The 21,342-nt window shown below is 50.5% G+C and overlaps 8 protein-coding genes across 8 annotated transcripts; 4 read left to right on the top strand and 4 right to left on the bottom strand.

Moving 5' to 3' along the window:
- Positions 1-2,014: 2,014 nt before the first annotated feature.
- Positions 2,015-3,201, bottom strand: P153DRAFT_426865 (uncharacterized protein; the record flags this gene model as incomplete). The annotated part of the gene is made up of 2 exons (XM_033672628.1): positions 2,015-3,063; positions 3,162-3,201. 2 exons carry the CDS (start codon positions 3,199-3,201, stop codon positions 2,015-2,017), a joined length of 1,089 nt encoding a protein of 362 aa, XP_033518435.1.
- A 425-nt stretch (positions 3,202-3,626) lies between these two features.
- Positions 3,627-5,885, bottom strand: P153DRAFT_371344 (tannase-domain-containing protein). The gene has a single exon (XM_033669249.1). The coding sequence runs from the start codon at positions 5,608-5,610 to the stop codon at positions 3,787-3,789; it is 1,824 nt and encodes a 607-aa protein (XP_033518434.1). The 5' UTR covers positions 5,611-5,885; the 3' UTR covers positions 3,627-3,786.
- A 948-nt stretch (positions 5,886-6,833) lies between these two features.
- P153DRAFT_401576 (uncharacterized protein) lies at positions 6,834-8,313 on the top strand. Its single transcript, XM_033671915.1, has 3 exons — positions 6,834-6,966; positions 7,015-7,915; positions 7,965-8,313. Exons 1-3 carry the CDS (start codon positions 6,908-6,910, stop codon positions 8,136-8,138), a joined length of 1,134 nt encoding a protein of 377 aa, XP_033518433.1. The 5' UTR covers positions 6,834-6,907; the 3' UTR covers positions 8,139-8,313.
- Positions 8,314-8,444: 131 nt separating this feature from the next.
- P153DRAFT_379944 (Methylthioadenosine phosphorylase) lies at positions 8,445-9,436 on the top strand (the record flags this gene model as incomplete). Its single annotated transcript, XM_033669893.1, has 2 exons — positions 8,445-8,472; positions 8,523-9,436. The coding sequence occupies 2 exons, from the start codon at positions 8,445-8,447 to the stop codon at positions 9,434-9,436; spliced, it is 942 nt and encodes a 313-aa protein (XP_033518432.1).
- Positions 9,437-9,943: 507 nt separating this feature from the next.
- P153DRAFT_426862 (amidase signature enzyme) lies at positions 9,944-12,513 on the bottom strand (the record flags this gene model as incomplete). Its single annotated transcript, XM_033672627.1, has 4 exons — positions 9,944-11,297; positions 11,350-11,471; positions 11,523-11,718; positions 12,404-12,513. The coding sequence occupies 4 exons, from the start codon at positions 12,511-12,513 to the stop codon at positions 9,944-9,946; spliced, it is 1,782 nt and encodes a 593-aa protein (XP_033518431.1).
- A 186-nt stretch (positions 12,514-12,699) lies between these two features.
- P153DRAFT_143357 (copper radical oxidase) lies at positions 12,700-15,255 on the bottom strand. Its single transcript, XM_033662123.1, has 4 exons — positions 14,793-15,255; positions 14,321-14,733; positions 12,943-14,270; positions 12,700-12,860 (listed from the first exon to the last, which is right to left on the bottom strand). Exons 1-3 carry the CDS (start codon positions 15,171-15,173, stop codon positions 12,968-12,970), a joined length of 2,097 nt encoding a protein of 698 aa, XP_033518430.1. The 5' UTR covers positions 15,174-15,255; the 3' UTR covers positions 12,700-12,860; positions 12,943-12,967.
- Positions 15,256-16,954: 1,699 nt separating this feature from the next.
- P153DRAFT_327864 (SelR-domain-containing protein) lies at positions 16,955-17,963 on the top strand. The gene is made up of 2 exons (XM_033665341.1): positions 16,955-17,421; positions 17,471-17,963. Exons 1-2 carry the CDS (start codon positions 17,166-17,168, stop codon positions 17,839-17,841), a joined length of 627 nt encoding a protein of 208 aa, XP_033518429.1. The 5' UTR covers positions 16,955-17,165; the 3' UTR covers positions 17,842-17,963.
- Positions 17,964-18,596: 633 nt separating this feature from the next.
- On the top strand, positions 18,597-20,466 carry P153DRAFT_303373 (MFS general substrate transporter; the record flags this gene model as incomplete). The annotated part of the gene is made up of 2 exons (XM_033664508.1): positions 18,597-19,251; positions 19,352-20,466. 2 exons carry the CDS (start codon positions 18,597-18,599, stop codon positions 20,464-20,466), a joined length of 1,770 nt encoding a protein of 589 aa, XP_033518428.1.
- Between the last annotated feature and the right edge of the window lie 876 nt (positions 20,467-21,342).

Genomic DNA, 21,342 nt, shown 5'->3' with positions numbered 1-21,342 from the left:
CTCGACATGTATCGTCCTCCCGAAAGTTGCCAACTTTTGCAGTTTGCCGATGGTAGCACAGAAACTGTATCTGGTCGCTTGCGTCTTCAGTGGTCATTCGTGACGGGATGGGGAATCGCTCCATCATATACGGACGACTACATCGACTTCGATGTACTGCGTGGCTGCCCTTTCGACGTTATCCTTGGTTCTGACTTTTTGGATGATACTGACGCGTTTGAAATGCACCAAAGTTCTTTTCAGGATGTCATCCAAGAAGGGCCTTCTGGGTTGAATGTTGTGATCTGGGTCACAAATAAGAAAAAAGATAAGAAAGAGCACCGGACGGATGATGGAAAGACGTGGACAGAAGATCAGAAAATCAGACAGCACGCCATGCAAGAAGAAGAAGTTGACCTCGAACTAGAACGACGCGCAATGGGAGAGTGGAGGTCGAATCAAGGAAAAAGAAGGGAAGGATTGCTGAAAGATGAACTAGACACAGAGGATAGGAGTCAAAATCTGCGGGATAAGGGTCGTCCTGGGAGAGGCGACGATCGTACCTACAATTCTGGTCGAACCCTCTATCCCGGTAGCATCAGACAGCCATCCCCAACAAGATGGCCGTCTTCGAGCTTCTACCCAAGCGGATCTTTTGATAACCCGTCTAGACATCGAGTAGTCCCTGCTAGATTTCCATCACCTGTGGGTGTCAGACGACGTCCGACTTCTCCCACCGAAATGCCGGGCCGTAGGAGAGTTGAAAGTACCAGCCACTCTCAGTATCAGCCAAAATCACCAGATCAAGACCATAGAGACGCGCCGAGAAGACCCATAAGAATGACAGATACACCACATCCGTCTCTTACCGGTGCTCAAGGTCGGCCGCGTGCTGCCCAACCAGGCCTCCGACATTCAACTGCCAGTGTGCACAACCCGTCTCGTCTATCGAGTGGTCTATCTGTGGATAAGTTAGACACGGGCTCCCAAAACACCAATCAAAGTCTCACAGCTGTTTCCTCCAACTTGACTGGTTCCTCTTCTAGCATTCGCTCCGGCAGGCCACTTTCTTACTCAATTTCATCGCCGTCACCTGCTCGACAAGATACCTCCATCCCGAGAGACAGCATGAAGCATAAGCAGATAAGAACGGCCGGCCCTACTTCTGAAGATCCTATTCACGAAGAAAATCGATTGTCATCAGCATTATCAACATCATCATCATCAGAGTTTTCCGAGTCAGCATCAAGTCATGGAGAATCGAACGCCGTATCTAGAAGCAGCAAAGAGCCCTCATTCGATTCGACGAGAACCGATAGTACAGTGGATAGTCGTATAACCTCTAGCACAAACAGTACCTCGGGAACATCCTTGGAAGATGGGGAGAGCGAAAAGCCAACACTCAGGAGGAAGGCAAACTTCCGTAGCAAGGTGTACGATTGATCAACCCTACGTACGTACCCGTGCATGAAGGAGCTTCAAGCGCGTTTGTGAACCTCTTCGTGCTTTGATGGTTTGTCAATCTTTCGGTAATCAGTCATATATTTGTTGCAACTAGATTCAAATGTAGAGTTGAGAGTAGACCCATAATAACGTCAAATCATACACTTGTGGTCTCTAAAAATCGTGCTAGAAACTGACAATGTTGGAAACTTTGCTATGGTGACAGTTCGTGGAGTAATCCTGGCTGGTATATGTTTCGATCCTATTCCATACAAATAAGCATGCTCCTCTCCAATAGCCTTCTGTGATGACGATGTGCATATATAAGCTTCTGAGGGGCATACGATACACAGCTCGGAGACTACAATATCCCTGGAAAATGTCGCCCGAACTGCGACTTCCACATAATTCACCCGACCGTGCTATTGGTGTCTTCAATTCACATGATACACAAGATTGCAATTATCAAACACCACAACGTTAAAGGCGAACAGATTGTGTGATTTATGTGACTTCTGAAAGGCTCTAGACTGGAATACAAAACCTCATCAATTGAACAACTCTAGAGCTTGTGCGATCATTCACTTGCGTTTTACCAAACATCCATGACAACATACCACCTCATCAAACTTCCAATCAAGAACGCCCAACTCCCTGCCATAGCGGCCGCCGCAGACAAAACTTGATCTTCTCGAAACAAGAAGAACCCAGCCATCATAAATCCAAGTCCACCCACACTGTTCAAGAATGCGCCTTGCCAGTCAGGGTCTCGAACCTTTGGAAAGTACCAACACTCCTGCTCGGAGAGAGCAAGCATGACGTTAGCGACCAGAAATAGGGCGCCATGCAAGATCTGTGGTCCAAACACAACAGTGCCGAACAATGGGTCTTCCTCAGAAACCACGCCTGGGAAATCGACGATGCCGGCGAACATAAAGATGACGCCACCAAACAGCACGATAAGCCCGGCTTGAAAGGCTACACTAGTCACCGTGAGTTCGGCGGTCTTGGTAAATGAGGGTATCCATTTGAACTCCGGAGTTCCGATGAGTGTTGGCCGATACGTGATTTGTGTTAGGTCCTTTTCGCTTGTCTCGAGAGTACCGCAATCCACATTGAGTGCAGCGAGGGTGTCGAAAACGGCGGCTGCAAGGAAGAGAATGGATCCAATTAGCACGGTAGAGGGAATAGCGATTGTTTCCTCCGTGTCAGAAACCGTGGAGAGAGTCGTGTGCGGGAGGAGGCAGAAAAATGCGTTTATGACGAGATCGATACTGCCAATGACGAACATGACTGCGACGAGCCAGATCGGATCGCGGTAAGGGAAGATTGTGTACATCTTCTTGAGCCGCGTTCGAAATGATGCCCAGTGGTCAATCTCCTGATATGGAGCCCCCCCGTTGAGATGATGGTCGTCGATGTACGATTTATTTCCATCGAAATACATCGCAGAGTCCTTGAGATCTGTGTCGCACTTCTCGCTGTGAACGAAGTCGCCCAAAGGCTCAAAATTTGTGATTCCATTGTCTATTGGAGGTCGCGCTTCCAAGTCGACGAAGGAGATCCGAAACGAGAATGGGCGCTGAGAGGGCAATATCAAACTGCTTCGCGAGGCACGAACGTAGGACGCCCGGATAGTAGCTGAGGCGTTCATAATTGTAGAGTTGTTACGAGAAAAAGATAGTAGGTCGCTTACCAAAAAGTAGAGTCCCGAACAAATAAATGCGTATCAAGCCTACCAAGACTCGCATATAGAATGGCTTTTGCTCTTTTCCGCATTTGGGATAGGACGTTTAGTTTTGAAAGTTTCAAAATGTGCCATCTATGGATGTTTCACATCAAGAAATAACCTTTTGTCTTGTATGTATAATCAGTAGGTTTCATCACGTGAAGCGCCAATCAGGTAAGACCGAGCGATGCTTTTTTTGCTGTGGCTGTATATTAGGAACTGAATTGCCCGGTCGGACCTCACACCAGCCGATTAGCACGTTTCGTGGGAGTGCCCTTGGTCAAACAAGCATTGTTTAGCGTTTCGGCGCTTCAAAATAAGGTTCGGGAAGATGTCGCAATTTCCACGAGCGGCGTGTGCTTTACTAAAGATGAAGATTGTAAGAACGAAACCACCGCGTGGCTTAGGTCGCTGATTTGACATGGGGCGAGTTACAAAGTGTCCCAGATGCAGAGAAGTTGACGTAGTCGCCAAGAGCCTATGTTAGGGTTACTCGTTAGAACTATAGTCGACCCCAAACCACCAAATTGGTCAGTGTGATTGTATCATAGTGATGTTAACTTTTTGCGAAATCGCATGTTCTTGCTGTGATTGCGTTGCTCGGCCGAGACCGGCGAGTTGTGGTTGAACTGTACTTAACCAATCATCAAACCAAGGTCGAGACCCTCCAATCGATCTTTCAGCCCTGCCAATACCTGTCCGGTGCGTCCGCCATCCTCCACGTTGTCGTTGTTGTCGTCGTCCTTCCTCAAACGGTATCCTGGTTTCTGCGGTTGCATCTGCATGCCCAAAAATTGTACCTGCTCATCCCGCTTATCAAGATCAAGATCTTCAAGCCTCTCGGTTCCCCCCTCACAGCTCCAACTCGAAGCCCGCTTCGCATCTCCAATGCCCATGTATTTAGACTTCGCTGGCCAAGCGCACAGCTCTCTTGTGATCGTTTCTCCATACTCAGTTGTGGTCTCCGCGTCCAGTGTTTCTGGTGGTTGGCCATCCTCCACCCATGTGATAAGGGCAGCCAAGGGGTCTGTTGGAACGGGTCCATCACCTCCCCCACAATGCTGAACACCAGGGACCAGAAAGAGGCGGTAGTAATCGTCAACTGCTTGCGCTCCTCCCATTGCCCCTTCAACTCGTTTTCGGTAAGCTACGGTGTTTTGAAATGGTATCAACTGGTCGTTCAGACCATGCCACGTAAGGAGCTTCGTATCTGACATTTGTAAAGCCGACAAGTCGGGGTTGTCGGCGTTTAAGATAGCACCATACTCATAGCTAGCTTGCGCAAATAGTTCAACGAATTGAGGCATCTCCAGACTGGAAAGGTTGAATGATTCATCCCGGAGAAGAAAGTTCTTGAGCCAACTAGAACTGATAGGAAAGGGCCGCTGCGAGCGAACGCCCTCGCTTGATACACTGATGCCCGCGAGTGCGTCCATGGGAACTCCAGGTGCAAGGCCCTGCCATACACGAGGCCCGGAGGCCGGGAAGCCTTTTTGAATTTCGATAACGAGTTGCGCCATCGATTTGGTAATCTGCACTTCCGCTCCATCGCACTCGATCGTGTCACCCACAAGCCCGTTGGGATCGAAGTCGCATGCTTCCGGGTCCTCGAGCATTCCATCACGTACGCCGTCTAGCATGTCGCAGCGCTCGATCGCCTGCCATCTGAAATACTCAAGCTCGCATTTCGACATGTAAGTGTCTAGAAGCTTCATCGTGATCTGTGGGTGGAATTCTCCCGTAACAAAATGTGCGAAGCTGATTGCAGGCGCATTTGCAAGGATGCCATCAACCAGGTGCGGGTATCTTTGCGCAATAGCATAGCCTTGTCGACCTCCAGTCGAACACCCATTCCAGTACGAATGGTGAGGTTTCTTGCCGAAGTATTGTTCCGTGATGTTCTTGCCCACTGCGATCTGCTCGACAACGCTTCTCGTAGCAAAATTGTTGAATAGGTTCCAATCTATGCTGCGATCCTCGTTCAACGCCCACGAAGCATCGCCTGTTTTGGCGAGGTCTGGATCGTGTCCGCCATCCGTCGACACAGCTGCCCAGCCGTTTTGCACAGCTACACCGAGTTGGGCACTGAACATGCCAGTTGCAAAGCCTGCGCCTCCAGTTGCCTGGAAGCGACCATTCCAGTTGTCATGAGTGGAAGGAAGCCATACCTCGACGAGGACCTTGTCGTTGGTGCCTTTGTGAGTGAGGTAAACCTGGACCTGGCAGAAACTCAACTCGTTCAGAGCGGGCAGTATAGGACTTCCTCTCACGCTGGTGTAATTACTTTGATGAACTGCCGAGAAAGAGAGAATCTCTATATGAGAACCCAAATCTGGTTTGGAGAATGCTGATGAGTCGCATCGTGGAGATGCGACGTCACTCTCTTCATTCTGCCCAGGCGTGGCGTAGGCAGGCGTGGCATGGACGAAAGGGAGTAGATGTAGTAGTCGTTTGGCCATCATGTTGCATAAGGAACCAAGAAGTGATAAAGATGATCGATAAAGAGGTAGCAGAACTCAGTGTCGTCCAGGTCTCGAGTTTATATAGCAAGTCGCCAAGTATCTCCTTCCTTAAACTCGCCCTAGATGAATCTCAAATCTTGCCCCGCTTGATGTTACGGCGAATCGGGTCGTTTGTTTGTGTCTGGACCTCTACAGGTACTATGTAGACCACAAGGGATTGCGAATTGGGTCTCCAACACGTAGAACGTATACAGGTCTAGACATGGTGCGCCGTAATGTTGAAGATTTCATAGGCTGACAGGTGGCAGCCTCATCCTCGGTAAATCCTTTAGGGCAGGTTCGCCCTGTGTTTGGTTACGTCAGCCAGATCCGATCTTCCCCACCAATAAAACTCCGATTCGTGACGTAACGTCTCTTTCTTTCTATCATTTCCTATCTGATTCCAGGTCGTGAAGTAGCAAATGCCATCTAGCTCCAAGATTGAAGCCAGTGTAGACGCTTCACAAACGTTTTGAGGGAACTCCCGTCAACCAAAAGGGACTGAGTCCATGACGCAAAGGAAAGGAATTGAACTCCTCGCCTCAGGAGGTGCTGCGGCGAACTTGAGAGGGCGGTGAGTCTAACCCTTCGTCGGGAGACTTCGGTCGCGAGATGCATGTGTTTCATGCAGCGTCTGCAAAGATAAGGATAGTGTATGTCCACTGATCTTGTACTCATCACTAAGGTACCTTAGAGGAGGGAGGGCTCAGCAAGATACATATTACAAGACGCATTCGTTCTCAATTCGTCTAATTGGGCTGTCCAAGTATGCAGATGCAAAGAACCCCCAGGCGGCTTGTTTTCACTACCCAACGACTGACAGATAGCGATTAGTAGACAAGGTGACAAGGGCGAGGCACACCAGTAAGATACGGACGTGTTTGCAAATCAAGTTCACTAGTTGATAGATATTGCAAGCCTGTGTGAGAGCAAAGAGCCAGTTCTCTTACATTGAGAAAGTGTGTGCCGGGACCAAATGACTACTGACCATGAATGATGCCGCTGCCTATACTGACCTATATGAGATTAATCCTGTTAACATATGCAACACTTCTTTCACTTTCGCGGTGAACGCAGAAGGCACGTGAATACGCGTTGAGTAGTGGGGCTGTGGGGCAGGTCGGTCCCAATATCTCCCATCACTTCGTGCGCTCCGTACCGACACTGACCTCACTTCACCTCAGCATTATTACAGATCACCAGCTGAACCCCCAATCGCCTCATTCAGTCTGCCAATAGCAAATTGCAGTCTGCGATGGAGCAAGTGGTGACACACGTCGATGATTGCGAGCGCCTTCGCTCAAGATGTGTCGAGTGAGTACGTCTACTATCAGGGAAGTGGCCTGCTGATCAACTTCGTAGGTTGCTGAACGATAAAACGAAGATCGACGGCAAGATGCAGGCCGTCCAGAAGAAAATAAAGGCAAAGCGACGCGAAAAGAATCATCTCCAACAGAGCGCTTTTATAAAGCAGTCGGACATTGATGCGACAATCGAAGAATACGCAAAGGCCGTCTGTCTCAGCTTCTGTGACAAGATGTATCATACGCTTCCCAGCGAATTACGCGATATGGTGTACGGTTATATCAATACAGAGTCAAATGTCTTCATACCACATTACCATAAAGTAGGCTGGGAACCCCTAATGAGTTACTTCGATTCGAAATCTGAATCCGAATTCCGGTTATATGACGCATCTAGCGATGTTCTTTTGGACCATTGGTGGAATCCTGATTATGTCAGCCCCTCCGTTCTCCGAGAGTTAGGTGAACACTATTACCGAACTACGTGTTTTACGTTTGGTGCTCATTTCGATATCGTTCCCAAGTTCCGAATTACGGACCAGTGGGAACTTGGCTTTATTCCAGTCACCTTCGTCGCCCATGTGCGGTTCGAAATCGATTGTGGCCGATACAGATTCAATGGTCTCAACAACACTCCCGATAGCTGGGATGGGTCTTGCAACAAACAGTTGCCTATAGCGCTTCTATCTGAACTAGAGTCATTGTTCGGCTTCAAGCAAGGCACGAAGCTCGAAATTCGACTCGAAGTGGGCGACATGCGAACAGGCGGTGCTCTCGGAAGGCTAGAGTGGGTATTAGATGAAGTTGTAACCTTCATCTTACAGACTGTACAACGACTCCAAGATGCGGGGTACCATGTTCGGGTACATCTTGTTGAAAGTGGCGCGTGTGGCCCTCAAGAATTTACCATTGAAGGAAATTCAATTCTCTCACAGATATGGAGGAAAGACTTCGAAATTGTGAGCTTATACATTTCATATAGCTATGCGCACATGCTGACTTTCGCAGTATAAGCAGAAGGAAGCACACAAAATCTTACAACAGGCGATACATTCAGAAGCTGCTGTGAGTTCTGATGATGACGATGAAAATTTCACGTCTGTTGTTGGAGATGAGGACGAGGGGGAACACGAGGATGAAGAAGCAAGTGGGGATGGAGAAGGAGGGGAGGACGAGGAGTGATGGCTCATCACTGATACCAAGCCGACAGTATCAAGCACTGCTAACAGAAGGGATGGTTACTTTTCGATATGAGGTGTGGGCTTGTATCTATCGCGCATCATCAGAAGTAGAGATAGAAGGGCCGTGCACGGACACGCTTTCTCATTGGCCAATGACGCCATCAGGGTCTGCCCCGCGCTGTCAAAATTGTTTATCGCGCCGACTTTGACCCCTCGGTGAATGTTACAACGCGTCAAGTTTGCTGTACCCTCTCCAGTTTTTCTTCCACATACCTTCCTCCGTCGTATCTCAATTCCCTACCGCAGAATGGCCGGCGTCCCTAATACATACGATGGTACGCGCTTGGCTTGCCAACCTGCTTCTGGACATAGCTCATGTTGATAGCACCCGTCCACATCGCCGTCATAGGCGGGACGGGCATCTCGTCGCTCCCCGGCTTCTCCCTCGCCGCTACACTTGATATCGACACACCATGGGGCAAGCCATCCTCCCCCGTTAGCATCGTCACGCACGCCTCCCCTTCCACTGGGGCGTCTATTCCCATCGCTTTCATCTCGCGCCACGGTCTCCACCACGAGCTTGCGCCCCACGAGGTCAAGAACCAAGCCAACATCGCCGCCCTACGCCATCTCGGCGTACGCACTATCATCGCTTTCTCCGCCGTGGGTTCTCTACAGGAGGAGATCCGACCCCGGGACTTTGTTGTTCCCGACCAGATCATCGACCGTACAAAGGGTATCCGGCCATTTACCTTCTTCGAGAAGGGCATGGTTGGACACGTGGGCTTCGGTGACCCATTCGATAAGCGACTGGCGGAGATCGTCAGGCGGTGCGGACACAGTCTGGAGGGCGAAGGCGTCACACTGCATGACAAGGGGACAGTTATCTGCATGGAGGGCCCACAGTTCAGCACACGCGCTGAGTCGAACATGTACCGCACATGGGGCGGGAGCGTTATCAATATGAGCGCGCTACCCGAGGCGAAGTTGGCGCGCGAGGCCGAGATCGGGTACCAGATGATTTGCATGGCGACTGACTACGATTGCTGGAGGGGCAACGGCGAAGAGGATGTCAATGTCGAGATGGTCATGGCGCACATGAAGGCGAATGCAGAGAACGCTCAGCGGTTCATGGCTGCCGTGTTGAATGAGCTCACTAAGGAGGAGAATGGCGAGTTGGTGTTGGCGAAGCACATGGAAGGCCAGATGCGGTTCGCGGGCGCTATGACGAAGAAGGAAGGCAGAGGCCAGGAGGCGGAGAAGAAGCTGCAGTGGTTGTTCCCGGGGTACTTTGAATAAGCGCACATTGAGGTAAGGCAAAGAGGCTTTACTGACGATGTTCACGATAAAAATATAGATTTGGGTCACGACTTCATACGATGATTATCAAAGGCTCTCGACTACTCCATGATGGCATGACGTAAAGCCTTATCTGCTGGAATGATGAACTTTCAGCCCCTTGCCGATTTGCAAGTTCTTCTCTTCCTCAAGTCAGCGCTCGGCCTTGAATATCAACAATCACCCACATGAGTGAAGATGTTGACACAGTCTTGATGCGAAATCCCTCCAGCCAAGTTGTGTGATCAAGATTCCCAGCAAGATGGATAGACATCGGTTTCACGCGACAAATTCAAATGCAGGAATATTGTCGTTCCATCGGCAGGTGGAGTACCGCAAGTCGCGTCAAAATAAGAGAAGCCTCATCATCAATTTCGGAGAAAGTCCTTTATCATGTTCAACGTCTTCATCCCTGCTACTAAAACCCAAGTCTAATATATATTACCTCCTCTCATACCGTCTTCTCACTCAAAGAAAATCGCTAATCTCAAGACTCGGCTGCACGTACGGCTTCACCTTCTCCCTAACATTCGTCCTTTGCTCAAACGCATACGCAAACCCAATCAGGCTCTCCTCGCTCCACAGCTTCCCCGCAAACGAGAGGCCGAATGGGATATTAGGCGCCGTGGCATTGAGATCCATACGCGAATTCGTGCGAACCGTAGTGTTAGCCGGATACGCGCCCATGGGCACTGTCACAACCGGGCCACCGATGATAGCTGAGATGCCAGACGAAACGCGAGAAGGCACAACCACAGCGTCCAAGTCATATGTAGCCAGCGCGCCTAGCAGTCCACCTTCGCCGCCAAGGTACAAGTCCTGCTGGTACGCGTTCCAGAACTGAATATCCGTGTTGGAAAAGTTCAGAGCGAGTGATGCGTCGAACTCGGCTGTGTCGCGGTCGGGATAGTCTTCCATGGGGAATCTCTGCGTGAATGCCCTCACGTCCGCCAGTGAAGTCACGTTGTTTGGGTTGTACGTCAGCTGCGCTAGGTACGCTGCGAGATTGGGCTTGAAGTCTGCCGAGAGTACGATGTCCTCGGCTGTGGAGTTCAGGTACTGAGCGTAGGCTGTGTAGTTCGTGTTTTCCACGATGACTGCGCCAGCGGAGCGTAGTACGGCGAGCGAGGCCTCGAAAGCGTCGAAGATCGCGGCTGTGGAAGCAGAGCGGGTTCCTATCGCATTGCGCGGGATGCCGATACGCTTCCCCATCAGCGCATCCAATGTGCACGCCGCTACGTAGTCTGGGACTGTTGCGTTTGATGAGTTGCTCGCCCACGGGATGGCAAGTGTGTAGTTATCTGCCGGATCTGGGCCAGCAATGGCTTGAAGGATATACGCTGCGTCCTTGACTGTGCGCGCCATGGGTCCCACGCTATCCTGGTGTTCCGAGATGGGGATGACTAGAGTTCGACTCGTGAGACCCACAGTAGGCTTGACGCCGACGACGTTATTCACCTGTGCTGGGCTGATGATACTTCCGTCCGTCTCTGTGCCGAGGGCTGCAAAAGCAAGGCCCAGACTGGCGGATACGCCACTCCCGCTGCTGCTTCCGCTGGGATCTTGTCCAGGGTAGTACGCGCCGTATGTTTGCCCGCCGTAGGCAGACCAGCCGTTCGAGCTGTTGGAGGAGCGGTAGTTGGCCCATTGAGAAAGGTTGGTTTTCCCGAGGATGATGGCACCCGCAGCACGCAGTTTGGCCGCTATGGTTGAATCGCGGGGGACACGGGCGCCAAGAAGCGAGAAGGAACCCGCTGTATTGTTCATCTCGTCGGCGGTGGCGATGTTGTTCTTGATGAGAATTGGGAGGCCATGAAGAGGTCTGGCGAAAGTTAGTATCGAGTGCATAATATTGATGCGTGGATGTGACAAACCCCCGAATTTTTCCACTCGCACGCTCCTCGTCCAATGTCTTTGCGATATCCCAAGCATCAGGGTTGATCTCGGTGACCATATGAAGGGTGACGTTCATCTCAAGGATGCGAGCAACATACGCCTATGTATATCAGTATAGTTATTGCAGACCAATTCGGAGAGACCATCTTACCTGCACGAGATCTACACTCGTGAAAGCCCCCGTCTCCAGACCCATCGTCAATTCCTCACCCGTCGCATCCAGCAACAAAGGTAAGGCCGTTTTATTTGTGTACCTCGCCCAGACATTTGTCAATGGCGCAAAAGCGACAAAAACCTTGAGAGCAAACATTGCGGATACCATACTGCCGCTGAAAACGATCGACAGTCTCGGTGGTATGAGGTTCAAACGACAGCAGCAACTTCCTGGTACAACGTACTCCAGCCCTTATACATGTTTTCGGACATGCACTTCCCTAAACTGCCGAGTGACTGCCGCATGTAGTTCGTGCTTCACAGGAGCCCGGTACCCCGCGGGAAGGCACGGTAGCGGAGACACGTCGCTGTGTACGATAAAGAAAGCCGGGGTCGTGATACGTTTCTGTGTTCAACCGTCTGATATGCAAAGGGTGCAGACCATCGAAAGGCGGAGTTAAACATTCACGGTATTAAGGCCCTGGGCCAATAGAGTGTCCTAAATTCGATCTTGTGCTACTGTATTCGCTTTACCAACTGCTGTATCCTTTGTTAGAACCTGTGTGCTACTGAACTTATTCGCAGTGTCACTAGAGCTGTCCAAAGCATTGTTAGCTGTCCGTCTTTGCGTTCCGTGACACGTCTACCACCTAAGTGAAATGGAGCCAAAAGTGACGTTGATCGTGGTGTTACTTGGTACCATATCTTGAGTCGCTTGTATTACAACACGGCTGCATATGGGGTGCATACGCTAGCCGCAAGAGGAAGGTGCCTGTAACATGAGTTGCGAACTCCAAAGTGGACCTTTTCTCCGCGGCGTATTAGATCCCTGCGGATAGATATCGATATCTATCATTCGAATTTCGATGATGGAAAGACTGCGTTGTTGGAGTTAAGGTGTTGCTGCCGACCTGCCACATCAGGATTGTTTCGTGGCAGGGAGCCGGGGCCGTCATCGGTGACGCAACATGTTGAAGATGACGGGACATTCTTATCCTAGTGATTGAGGAGAGCCGGGGTGAGTGTAGATGGGGACGAGATTTTTCGATGGAATTGCATAGGATTTGAAGCAGGAATCTAATGTAAGAATTGTATAACCTAGATAATCTTCAATTTGAGCTGCTCAACATGAGTAATCTTGCACGCGATTGAGAGATTAGAGGCCGTGATATCATGTTATGACGTCTGAGAAAAGACCCTTGAAGATAGAGAAAAGATCGAACGAAATATCAGTCGCGAGTTGAGATGCACACAGGAGCTCTCGTCCCCAATCTCATACTCCGATCTTTTTTTCTTTGTTATGCCCACCCCGCTTTTTGCCACAGTGGCATAGTGACTGCGCCACACTCAGCATAAAGTATCATTGGCCCGCTATTTTTGGGTGGGCATAACAAAGAAAAAAAGATCGGAGTACATGCCTTGCACTGACCGGGAACATCGTTGTTATAGCGTGATCTGCACAGTACGTGCCACGCTCGGTACACCCGCCTTGGAAATGGCAAACAGGTACCAGAACCCGGGAATAACAATGCCACTGTCACTCGGCAACGTGGCAGTAAATGTCCCATTGCCTGCTACCACATTTGTTAGAGGCACTCGTCTCTGATCACTATTCACTGAATGCGTAACACTTCCAATCCTGACCAAAACGAACGCCGGGTCAACCGTCTTTGAGTCGACATTCAGAGCCAATTTGCCGCCAACAGGAACACTTGTAGCGTTCGTTAACACCACTGGACGCGTAGCCGCAGAGCCATCGGCGTTGAAGAGATACGGCGGTGAGAAGATCTGTCCATCGGCGTGGTCAACGAGTTTGTTGCAATTCACTGAACTTCCACCAACAGTGGCAATGTAGCACAGTCCCCCGCCACCACTGAACACACGTGCGTCAGGGAGCAGAAGGCCGACTGAGTGGTAGTTCCGTGGTACTGCTTCAGCGGCCAGAGTCTTCCAGGTCTTGGTTTTTGGGTTGAAGAGCTCGGCGTAAAGGATGCCGTCTGTGTCTGTGAATACCAATGAGCGACGTTGGCCACCGGTGACAAGGGTTGTGCCATCCGGCAATACGACGGCATTCGAGAAGCCACGTGGATATGCCATATCGGGTACGCGTTCGACGACTGCAGTGGTACCTGGATCTCCGATTGTGATGATATGTGCGCGGGCGTTGGCAGGGCTGTCGGTGTAGTCCGAAGACCCACCTGCAGTCAGGAGATGACCGGGTTCATACATGACAAAGATTCCGCACATGGCATCATCGATAGAATCTCTGATACCAGCAGCTGTCTGAGATCCTGTGCCCGCAGTATCGTACCAGTTCATTGCTTTGCTGGGTCCAGCCTGGAACACAGATCCGTTCTTCCAGCCAAACCCCCACATGTGATTGTCTTCGCGCCAAATTCCCTCGGCATCTGTTGTTAACATAGGCGCGACCTTGGCCCCTGGCAGTGCGGTCCAAGTGTTCGTAGCGGGGTTGTAAACTTCGCCATCTTTGCCCTGTCTTGGGCCCGAATACGCTCCACCGATAGTGAAGACTCTATTATCTGACAACGTCACAGACGTTTGATAACCTCGCGCCATTTTCATATCTGGGCCTCGTGTGAAGGAGTTGTTGCTGGGGTGGTAAAAGCTTGTCGCTGCAGCATCAGACCCACCCTGAATGAAGATACGGCCATCTTCCAAGCTACTGATGGCAGGACAAAACATATCATGCTTAGTTTCAGCAACTGTACGAGCGGAGACAACACCTCTGTAGAGCCGAGTGAGTTGAGACTATGTAACATTCTAAAGTGAACTTACGTGTTGAAATTATAATCCGCAAATTGCGTTCGTCCACCCTCTCCACCAAAGGTATCAGCACCCCAGCTCGAGAACATGAGTAGGCGTGATGGCGATGGGTACTCTGGAACAATGTAGGCTGCGACAGGGATGACTGGGAACCGTACCAAGTCGGACCAGACGCCATTGGTAGCTGGACTTGCTACCACATCTTGGCGGATAACATCGAAACGCTTGTCAGTAGACCAAATAAGAGTGTTAATAGTGGCATCAGCCTTGATGTAACAGATCGAGCCAGCTGAATCCCACACAGCTTGGACACATGTCGTAGTAGTCGAGCAGCGGTTTGCGCAGTCATTGAGGGTTGTAACACCGGTAATGCTCTGCGCGTTGCCACCTCGAACATCAGTATCCTTGCAGATCTTGTACGTCTTCTACGCATCTGTTAGCGCCCGCATCTTGTCGGTGCCTCAGTCTTGCAAGGTGTACTTACGCCGTTGTTGGTGTATGTTGTTTCCACATAGGGGCACTTTGCAATGTTGATCTGCTCCGTTTGTATCGCATCGTAACGCGCGTTGGCCACCCAACTCAATCCTGTAAGAGCCTTGAAATGACAAGTCTTATCCTGCGTGTCATATACAGCTTTGAAGCAGTTCATGCTTAGGTCACATAACTGCGCACATGCAGTGACTGAGGCAACATTGGTATTTACCGACGTTGAACCACCCGTAAGATCTGTGTCTGGGCAGATGCGGTAACGCACGCCTCCATTGCCAGCATAGACAGTGTCCGCAACGGGGCAGCCGTTGATAGCAAGCGTTGTTTTGCAAAGAGATAGAATAGGAAGCAGCCAGATGGCATTGAGTTCTAGCATATTTGCGTTGACTGGAAGTGGAACAATAAAGTGCGGAATTATGGAATGAGATGAAAGCTTTGGGGACGAAAGCCTCGCGACTTAAATAGACATCTGCGAACGCCCTTAATGCAAGTATCTGTCTGCTAATAGCGGATGCTCTAGGGTAGAGCAGCTATCGGTTTTCAATGCAGGTCCAAGGAGGGTGTATAGACCGAAGCCCACCCCGAAGCGAGGGGAAACCAGTATAACTCTACTTGGTCATGTGGGTGGGATGTGTGACCAGTGTTGACAGGACAAGGCTGGTGATATCGGTCTATCCATAGTGGGCATTGTTCCATGGGTTTGTTTGCGAGACATATCCTGGGATCAATGCAGGGAGGATGTTAGGGAACGCACGTGTCTCGATGAACATTTTAGGAATGAGCCTGCAGCTTTAGATGCTCATTTTTCAAGCTGTTTTTGCGATCTAGATCGGAAGCGAGCTTGAGTCGGCTATAGTTGTAAATAGCTTTCTACCTTGAAGCGAACGGGAGGCACACGAGATTGCCCAATATATCATACTCGCTAACGGCAACTTGATGTGGAAGGCAGCCAAAGCAAAAACCACGGAGGCGGGCCGGGACACCGTTCTCGGGTGACGGTTTGCAGGAAGACACAGCTAAGCACTCGAACATCGGTTCAGTTCAACGTGTAGATGTGGCGATAGTCCACGGAAGGCACTGCCGCACTGTTTACGACGCTCGCGAATATTCACCTCTTGCCGCATATAACGCGCTGTTCCAACATTGGAGAAGTTCGGAACGGTAGGATATGGCATTTCGACATGCGTCTGGACTTCTCACTTGACGCAGACCACTCCACATGTGAAAGACCGTGCAAGCTTCGGTTCGGTGCTAGTGATGAACAAAAGACGCCTTCGATGCCAGGGTCATTTCAAAAGTGACATTGGCATCAGCGATGCGATGCACATGCATGTTACTGCCCTGTCAAATCCCAGCTAGCTCAACGTTTGCGCCTGCTCCTTCAAGTATTGGAGTATAATCATCACTTGCATGATCGATCAGAACAGCGAAGTGTGTATCCAAATTCAGCAATACCTATCCGTCTGGAGGGCGGTTTCGTGGAGCTTGAGCGAGACTCGTGATCCGAATACCTGCGGTGACAACGGGTTCCTCGCGGTACACAGTCCCAGAAACCGGTCACTGAGAGCCGTTAGATGAAGATGTAGGCGCGACGCACGTCGGAAAATGCCAGGGCAGATTCAGGGTGTTGAAGCAAGGCTGTTGTAAATGGAACGGACGCGGAGCAAGATTGGAAGGAGGATACGCGTCGCGCTAGTGACTAAGGATGAACCATGTAGACGCCAACCACCAGGTCGGAGCGACAACTACATCCTACATCCAACCATGTACCATTTGCGGGCAATACCGATAGAGCATTTCGCGAGATAGCTTGTTACTACAGTGTCAGGGTCGTGTCTGCCTCCAAACAAGTTCGCATACTTTGTCTAGAAAATATGATGAACTTATCAATGGTCTGGTGATGGTCTCTTAACTTCAATCCAACAGTAAAGTCAGACATAGCAACAAAACCAAACATTTGTGTACATTTATCGCATAGCATGGTGCCAGATGGATAGCAGTCGTGTAATCGTTTGAAACGCCAGCAACCATGTGCAGGGAGTTGTTGAAAAATTCCAATGTAAGACCAAGTCAGCTGTGGCCAGGCATCACTTGGCCTTGTTCCTGAGCGACAAGCGCGTCTCGCCTGTCCTTCACCATGTTGGACATGAATCTGCAGTCGGAAATCGTCGAATTGCGAGTTTGTGGCGATGTAGAATTTACATGTTGTTGACTAAGGAAAGTTGACAATTCTCCCAAGTCATGACGCAATTCCAAATGTTCGGTCAAAGCTTCAGTGGCGCAAGCTCCCCGCCACCCCTCACCAGCATCGGAAGCTCGTCAGCACAACTCGCCCTGCAACTCTCCCATAATCTTTAACATTCTCCACATGCGCTTCCCTTCCTTCCCCAATCTTATTCGCGCCTTCCACACCGTTACCAACACTACCAACGCCTTCCTCCGCACGAACCCCACAACCCTTGGCCGCACAATCTACAGCTCCCCCCAACGCGCCACCGTTCTGCGCTCTATGCCCAGTATCCCCTTCTTGAGCGCACTTTTTGGTTCCAGCACCGCCATGGCCGACGATACAAAGTACCCTGTCTCAAAGCTCGACGGCGAATGGCAGGCGCAGCTTTCGCCTGGTATGTTATTATCCTCATTTTCTCTCTCAGCATGTCTAACATTTAGTAGAGCAGTTTCGCATTCTCCGCAAGAAAGGCACTGAGATGCCCGGCTCGGGCACATACAACAAGCACTACCCTACCGAGGGCACATACACATGCACCGGTTGCGATGCGCCCTTGTACAAGGCGAACCACAAGTTTGATTCTGGATGCGGATGGCCTGCTTTCTGGGACGCGGTCCCAGGCGCAGTGGGGCAAAAGCCTGACCCGGGACTAGGCATGATGAGGACGGAAATTGTGTGCAACAACTGTGGAGGGCACTTAGGACATATTTTCAAGGGGGAGAGATTTGGAAACCCGAAAGACGACAGACATTGTGTCAACAGCGTCAGTATCAATTTCTCGAAGGATAAGGAGGATGGGAAGAGTGAGCTTTGAGGGGTGGCAAATCGCTCATGGATAGATTGTAGAGTGAGACATTATACTTCAGTGTTCTTAATATGACGAGCTGCAATGTTGCCGAGTTGCAAAACGGACGCAATCATAAGAACATATTCCTTCCATTCTTCCGGCTTGATACGCCACTGTCCGAGAGCTTGACCTGCCACCAGATTTCCGTCACAGCAGTTTGCATCCCGCCATTCCCGATTCGCTCTAGACTAGTGGGGCTGACATCGGTACAGTCCTCAAATCCTTTCCATTCTCTCCATTCCCATCTCGCATCCATCGATAACGACGTGGGGACTCGAAGGACTCTTTTCTGTTTTGCGCAATATTGGCTCTTGGTCACAGGCAGCCTCTCAGCTCTTATCAAAACTGATGTTACCGACCTGCAGCAAGCTGCGCCTCTGTCAGCCGCGTCAAAGACCAATAACAAGCCCGGATATGCAAGTGCATCCGCCGCTCGCCTCTTTTCCTTACCGATACGTCCGATAGTACAAAGTTGAATTTGCAGTCGCTCGACATGATTTCGCCGTATCTTTCCCCGCGGCATCTTCAGTCCCTCTACACGGGATATTGCCGACCTGTTACAGATTGGGAGCTCACGAGCGTGCACTACAAGGAGGCTGATTACAATCTCTTAACGTTGCCACAAACCTCAGACGTCATTTTGCATTTCGGGAATAAAGCTTCAGTTGTTGATTCTTCATACTTTTCTTCGATCACGACTGTTTTTTTGGAGAAGGCGAAACATGGCACGATACAAGAACACCTCAAGTGATAGCGAAGAGGAGAGTAACGTGTCAAGCTCCGGTCGACAGCGTGGGCCACGCGATCTTCGTATAGAGGCAACTAGCTCAGCTAGAACAACCCCTCCGCGTTTTGATGAAGCCGAAAACACACAAGCTGAGAAGGCGAAGCCCGTATCATGGCGTTCACTCCCCCGCAAGGACCAACTACTCGTTATCACTCTAGCACGACTGTCCGAGCCCTTGACACAAACGTCCCTTGGCTCGTACCTTTTCTATCAACTCCAATCCTTCGATCCATCTTTGCCAGACTCGACAATATCGTACCAGGCTGGCATCATACAAGCTGCCTTTCCGGCAACTCAATTTCTCACCGCAATTCTGTGGGGCAAATTTGCAGACTCACCTCAAGGTGGCAGGAAAAGAGTCATTTATATCGGTCTTCTAGGGACGATGCTCAGTATTATCGGCTTCGGTTTCTCACACAGCTTTCCTATGGCTGTGGCTTGCAGATGTCTGGGTGGAGTTCTGAACGGAAATATTGGCGTCATGAGAACGATGATCAGCGAGATTATCAAGGTGAAGAAATTCCAGAGCAGAGCTTTTCTGATCTTACCGATAACGTTCAATATCGGGGTTATCGTCGGACCCGTACTTGGTGAAGCTGTTCTTACTTATCCTTTGGTACCTCTTGCTAATAATACTAGGCGGTGTATTGGCCAACCCTGTTGAAAGCTATCCTTCTATTTTCGGTTCAGGCTCAATACTAGGTGGAAAGCATGGAGTGCAGTGGATGATCAGATGGCCGTACGCATTGCCCAATCTGATGAGCGCCGTGTTTCTCCTCGTCTCAGCGTTGGCTGTGATCTTCTTTCTAGAAGAAACTAGCGAGCTTTGCAAAGACAATCCTGATCATGGTCTACGCATAGGTCGATGGATATCTCGACATATTTTTCGCCAGCACGTTGTATCCAACGCCGGATACACAGCCGTTCTAGAGGATGAGTGGGCTGCCTCTAGCAGTCTCGAGCTCCAGCCAACACCAACGACCGCACGTCCAGATACAAGCACACTTTCCGATAAATCCACTCAGATGCTGCGGCAAAAGCTTCCTTTCCGCCATATCTGGACCCGTAACCTCATCATCACGCTCTTCGCGCATGGTCTGCTCGCCATGCACGTTGGTGGTTTCAATGCACTATGGTTCATATATCTTTCGACACCACGCTATGATCCTTCGAATCCCCACCCTCCTGGCTTCAAGCCTCACGGTTTCTTCCACTTCACTGGTGGCCTGGCCCTCCCACCACCACGCATCGGGCTCGCACTCGCAATTCTTGGGGTCATAGGTATATCACTACAACTCTTCATATACCCAAATCTCTCCCATCGTCTGGGAACCGCGAATAGCTATCGTATCTTCCTCGCACTTTTCCCATTCACGTACGCGCTCGCTCCGTTCTTGAGCCGCGTACCAAGCTGGAGTTCCCCACCGGATGGCGTCAGTGGACCGTTCGTCTGGGCCGCCATCATCGTGGTTCTTTTCATACAGGTCTTAGGCCGCACCTTCGCACTTCCGTGCACAGCTATCCTGATCAACAATGTCAGTCCTCACCCTTCGGTTCTGGGCACTGTACACGGGATTGGCCAATCTGTTTCCAGCCTTACGAGAACGATCGGCCCGGTCTTGTTTTCTTGGGTGTTTGGACGGGGTCTGGATATGGGTGTTGTTGGCATGGCGTGGTGGTTGATGACAGGTGTTGCGATTGTGGGGTGGGTGGTCGCGCAGGGGGTGAGGGAGGGAGATGGACATGAAATTCTGCTTGAGGGTGAGGTTAGAGGGAGTGATGGGGAGGTCAGAAGAGAGACTTAGCACTACGCTTCGTGTAAAGACAGTCAACCATAAATGCTCAGATGGACGGTACAGTGCGGATGAGGTATGTTTCAACTCTCTCGAAAATAGGGATTCTGTTCTCTATCTCAAACTGTGTGCATGTTCCTTTCCATTCCTCACAGATCCCACTCCGATTACTCCCAGTCCAGGTCTGATTCCATCATTTCCTCCAATATTCAAAACGAGCAGGACTGGGTATAACAAACAAAAAGAAAACAGAGAAAATGGGAAAAGAATTACAAATGCTCCGATGGCCCTTTTTGATGGAGTACAATACGTAGTCGCCGTACGTCGTGGTCGCGTGTTGTTGCAGTTGAAGCTGGAGGTATCGAAAGCAGCCGCGGTGTCATATCTGACGTCGAAAGCGTGGAAGATAGGTCAGTCTGCCACCCACCACGAATGCAGAGACTCCAAGTCTTCAGAATATGTGCCTTGTGGGCGACAACCTCAACCCGAAGACCTCGCTTTCCTCGCCTTGATAACCCGCTGTGCAGGCGGCGGCACCACCGAACTGCAGCCCTCCATAATCCTCACCACCTTCTTCACCTCCTCGCCCAGCGCATACACATTCGCGTACTTCGCCTTGTTGATGTCGGCGTACTTGTGCAACTGGTCTTTCAACGAGTTCATCCTCTTCTTGAACCAACTCTTCGCCAGCACAGGCACAAGGCCCTTCCAGTCGAAGCGCGTGTTGTGCTCGTTGGCAGTGATGTAGTCGCAGGCGCGGGCCAGGATAGCGATGTCGTTCTGTGGGATGGCGGTCTGGTTGGAGGTGTGGTGGAAGAGGATGATTTCTTGCGCGCAGAAGAGAGCCTCGAAGTGCGGGTTTGCGAGGAAGGAGTGTAGGTCGTTCGG

The sequence above is a fragment of the Dothidotthia symphoricarpi genome (genome assembly GCF_010015815.1).
Source record: "Dothidotthia symphoricarpi CBS 119687 unplaced genomic scaffold P153scaffold_25, whole genome shotgun sequence".
Taxonomy (NCBI): Eukaryota; Fungi; Ascomycota; class Dothideomycetes; order Pleosporales; family Dothidotthiaceae; genus Dothidotthia; species Dothidotthia symphoricarpi.
The sequence above is the reverse complement of the archived record's forward strand: the minus strand, read 5'-3'. Positions and strand labels throughout refer to the sequence as shown.